Source organism: Telmatherina bonti, assembly GCF_933228915.1.
Source record: "Telmatherina bonti genome assembly, chromosome: 5".
NCBI classification, from domain to species: Eukaryota; Metazoa; Chordata; class Actinopteri; order Atheriniformes; family Telmatherinidae; genus Telmatherina; species Telmatherina bonti.
The window spans coordinates 19,471,890-19,476,889 of NC_136623.1; the positions used below are offsets into that span (position 1 = coordinate 19,471,890).

At 37.7% G+C, this 5,000-nt stretch overlaps 1 protein-coding gene across 1 annotated transcript in view; it reads right to left on the bottom strand.

Moving 5' to 3' along the window:
• Positions 1-5,000, bottom strand: part of ttyh1 (tweety family member 1) — a gene marked incomplete at its 5' end in the record, with an annotated part of 18,446 nt that overhangs the window by 3,607 nt on the left and 9,839 nt on the right. The window contains 5 exons of the mRNA XM_079240734.1: positions 2,217-2,356; positions 2,451-2,543; positions 2,639-2,731; positions 2,990-3,045; positions 3,219-3,294. Of these exons, the coding sequence (XP_079096860.1) occupies positions 2,217-2,356; positions 2,451-2,543; positions 2,639-2,731; positions 2,990-3,045; positions 3,219-3,294 (458 nt within the window). The remainder of the gene's footprint in view (positions 1-2,216; positions 2,357-2,450; positions 2,544-2,638; positions 2,732-2,989; positions 3,046-3,218; positions 3,295-5,000) is intronic.

Here is a 5,000-nt window from a genome sequence, read left to right on the forward strand (position 1 = left end):
TTAAAAGGAGTGTGGGCTTTTTTGGCATTAAAAGGAGACTGTTGCAAAGACACAACTTGTCCCTACTTGTCACTTTATGTACAAAAAAAAAAAAAAGAAAATCCAAAGATAAAACAACTGGACAAGACATCGACCAGTATTTTCTCACAAACAAAATGTCATATTGCAGCCTCTTCTGCAACATCTCCTCAAAAAAGCAGAGAATAATTAAAAAGAAGCAGGTCTTTACCAGGGATCTCCAACTCTTTAGTCGGGATAATCTTATCTCATTTTAATGGGTCATTCATTAAGAGGCTTGTGCAGAATTTGACAAAAAGCCGTTGGAAAAATAATGTCATTTTAATTTGGCCTCAAGGTCTGGATTTGGTGATCCCTTATCCATGCTAAAAGCACCAATGAAGTGTTATCCTTACGAAAAAGTGGAAAAGTACCGTAGAGACTGGAGAGATGTATTTGGATGTTCAGTTTATCCATCTGCTCTTCCCTTGAAGCCTCGTTAGAAATGGTGTACGATTCAGGGGGACTGTCAATAAGTCATTCTTAACCCTTTAACAGCCTGATCTTCCATTTAGTGGAGCAAATTTCCCAGTGGCTACAATAAATTATAAAAAAATTCTTTTCTTTTTTTTTACTGTGCTTCCGTTTATGTCAGCATTTTTCTGTTAATCACACCACCTACTTTTGGATCTTCTGGCAATATATTAAGAAGTGGGGCGGCTCAGGACCTTTGCACAGTGCTGTTAATTTAGGTTCATTCCTAAAGATAGAAGTCTTCGACCCTGACAGATAATGAGAGAAAAGACCACAAAGAGATATAAGGCCCCACCTCCTTCAACAGAGAACTGAAACATCCAGAAACACTGGCTGAGTGTGATTACACAACAATATTCAGGCTATTGATCCTATTCTACATAAGACTGTATCGTAATTATTATTTATACATGAGTTGAAAAAAGGATATTCCTTTCATATTTCCATTTACATGCTACAGAGCATGATCTGATTAGAGACTTGTCCCCACATCACTTCCTCCACTATCATTGCAATGTTTGTGCATTTCCACTAAACATTAGTTTGCTCTGTTCTCCCTTTCGACCAAAATATGGTTCCAATTTTTGCCAAAGTCTTCCTGTTCTGCAGTGAAATCCACCAGATCTGGTGGCGCCTATACTCTGTAGGCAGAAAAAGCAAAGTGATCAAAGAAAATAAGCCTGAAAGAAGAAATGTTCTTCTAAAACACAATAAAAAAAGACCAAAGGCAGTTGTAATAAACAAAACTGGCAACTCTAAAGTATGTGCCTTTGTTCTGACACAGTGTACTAACATGACTGATTCCTTTGTGCGTCAAGAGGACATTTTGCATTTCTTTTAAGTACTTTTCATGTTGTGAATCGTTATGGCTCTTTGTGGCTCTTCATAGCTTATAGGTATATCATATTTTGCATTACTATGTGATCATTTCCCTTTAATATTTGGTCCTCTTGCTATTTTACATATCATTGCCATTGTTATCATTGAGTTATTGTGTGCCTTTATAACTGTGTTAAGACATAGGTATAATTAAAGTAATAGGATGTCACAGTTAAATAACTTGTCCATTTGTACAATATCTATTTGAACGTACGCATTTAAAAATATTATGCATAGAAATGCACACATCCACAAATGGTCACCATTAAAATGATCAAACAAGAATAATTAAGCACTAACTCAAGTACTTGTACACAATAATAATAATAAACAAAAAAAAAGCTGGTAAGATTTAAACAAGCCTTTGGATGATAGTTTGAATTTTAAAGAATTGTTTCACTGTTTGTCAAAGCTTTTTGTCTATCCTGTAGAGTACAAAAACAACAAAAATGAATTAAATCTATATGCATGTGCTATAAAAAAAAAAACATTTATTGGATTGAAGTATCACGATGGTGAAGGAGCAGCAACAAATTACTGGACATAAATGGTGCAACAGAAGAGTAAACATCCCTCCCAATACTGGAGGCAAATTTATGACTTTAACCAAATATCAATATAACAGTGCATTCCCGAGTATCTATTTTTGGCAGGAAATACATGTAAAGGCAGTAAAGACAGGCCTTACAACTATTTTCATTATGAATGACTTAGTGGAGCAGAAACAACAGAACTTACACAAAGCACAATTTTTTCATTCGTCTCTGTTGGACAACAAAGAGATAAAAAAGACACACTGTTCTCACCTGGGGAAGCTCCTCCAGGCACCAGGCAGAGAGCAGAGGATAGCAGTGAAGGCCAAAGCAGAGAGGAAAGAGTAAAGGGAGAGGTAGAGCAATCCCTCCATCCCATCATAGCACAGGCCTTTAAGTGAGTCAATGTAGTCCTGCAACAAGATAACAGGGGAAAAAAATGTAAATCTGCCAAAGATTTTGATGCGCTGACTTCAAAATTGGTATCTGAAGCTCATTAGTAGTAACCTTATTGAGGCCCCGGCAGTTGAGCAGTGCCACCAGCTGATGGAAGTTGCCCTCTGTGGAGTTAAGTATCTGTTGAACCTCCCTGAGAGACTTCTGCAAGTGACACATGATTACTCAGTGAGAGAAGATACCTGGCAGGGTGGTTGAAAGCGTAAAGTTTGTTTCTTGTGCCCAAATTATTCCCATACCTCAGCTTTGGGGAACTGCGGAAGAGCATTTCTGTCCAAGCTGGAGAGGTGTGTGTGAATGTTTGAGAGGGCCCTCTGTGACTGGGTCAGCAGCTGAATCCAACAAGTCAGTGGTGTCAGTAAAATCAAGATCCTTAATTTTGCATTATTGCTCAAAAGTGACATTACTATTCTGAGAGTGTAGCTAACTATCTGGGTACACAGCAAGTAGGGGTCAGGACAGACAGCCACAGCTGTGCCCTAGAGACAGTTTAACATTCAACGCTCATACTCAAGGTAAGTGTGTGAGCGGCATGACTACAGTCTAGTGTGTTGATTTGTGAACATAAGACTGACAAGAGATCATATTACCTGCTGAAAAGGACTGTTTGTGCGCCTGCTGCAGGTCAGATAATAATCCAGCACATCTGAATGACCAGCAAAACAGCAGCACACAAAAGATCAGTGCACAATAGAAAGGAACATTCATTATATCAGATTCTGCTAACAAAAGCACATTTGGGAGGTAAATCATGAGCACAGCAGATGAGGAAAACAACGAGCTCTTCCAGAATACTCTGCTTGGACACTGATGCTGTACCTGCACTGGTCCCCGTGCTGAACTGTGTGGAGTTGAGGACAAATGTGTTTGGATCTGAGCAGAAGTCACTGAGAGCCTGGCAACGAAGCAAGAGTGGCAGGGAGGGAAAGAGAGGATGACAGGAGACAAAAAAAAAAAAAAGAGGAAAGGAGAGATGGATAGATTAGACCAAAGAGGAAGGAAAGGACATGAGAATATGATCACAGAAAAGCATTAGTTGACACACTGACCGACTGACACACTTCTACAAATATCTGATAGCAATGCAGATATATGGATGACCAATAATACCACAACCAGAAGTAAAAATAAATTTAAATATTCATTAATAATTTTACATCTACTCATGTTTGTTTTTTTCTTTGTTTTGTTTTTTTCTTCTTGGTTGTAAGGTATTTATGTAATTTTGTAGATATGGGTGTAAGTATGTGTATGTCTGCAGTATATCTGTGTGTATGTGTATATATGCATGTATGTATATGGAAGTGTGTGTCTATGTGTATATATGTAAATGTAAATTGAGTAAGTATGTTGTGACGTGCAGCAAAACAGAATATAAAACTAGATGAGTAGAAAGAGGTGGGAATACCAAATAAGTGTACACTTATTCCCATTCCTTTTTTTCAAACTCGTTTTCTTTTCTGAATGTATTAAATTATTGAATTGATGGGAAATTATTATCATTATTGTTATTATTATTCATATTAATATTATGAATACTATTATTTTCTTCATTAGTATGTATATGTGTGAATGTACATATGTATGTATAGGTATGTACATATATTTTCTTTTCTTATCTTTTATCTTTCAGAAATAAATAAACAAAAACTAAACTAAACTAAGGTTTGTGTTTATCATCATTTCAAAACAGGATTAGAGAGCTGTGAGAAGCTGCTGTCTGGTTGTCAGAAATATTCAGATACACAGAATAAATGTATGAAATAAATAAGTGTTAAGATGCATTAATAGAAGAAAAATAAATTAACAAATTAACAAATAACCAAAAACATACCAGATAAATGAAAAAAGTATTCATTTCTACATGTAACTACATATTCACTTACTTGATAATACCATTTTTGTTCATCATAAACATCTGGAGTCAAACATTAAGCTGCCTCCATCACATGCTACTCTGGACGATCTGACTCACATTTCCATTGGATCATCTACTCTTTAAACCTCTCTTTTTCATTATATATATACAGCCCAAAACCTTTGGCCAATATTTATTTTCTGAGAAATGACACCCACAAATACTCAGCTTGAGACTCCCAAACCAGAAGAGGGAGTGCGAGCCACGCGGAGAACCTGACGACTGATTTGGAAAACAGTGACCTGGGACACGATAGTGTGGGCAGGCCCACAGCTGGCCCATTGTTTCCCTGTCAGTGATCAGGGACAGAGCAGCTCTGTGTGGAACCACAAGCTTTGGGACATCTCCCACCAGCCCCACAGAACACTGAGACTCTTAAACTGAGGAGCAGAGCAGTAAAACACCTGACATTTACTCTCTTCCCTCTCACAGAAGAAGCCTCATCCCCTCAGAAAAAACAACCACACCGTGATGGGCACATAAACATGCTCTTTTATAAAGATCACTATTTCTGATCACAAAATAGTAAATGGATGTCATGTCACGGCGTTGTAAGCGGGGCTGGGTCTTTCCTCCCATGAAAATAAATGTAGCTTTCACAAACGCTTCCTTCTTCGAATGTTCCGTGCAAATAGCCATGAGGCCAGTAAGCAGCAACGGCTTCAGGCCTGAAATGCTGACAG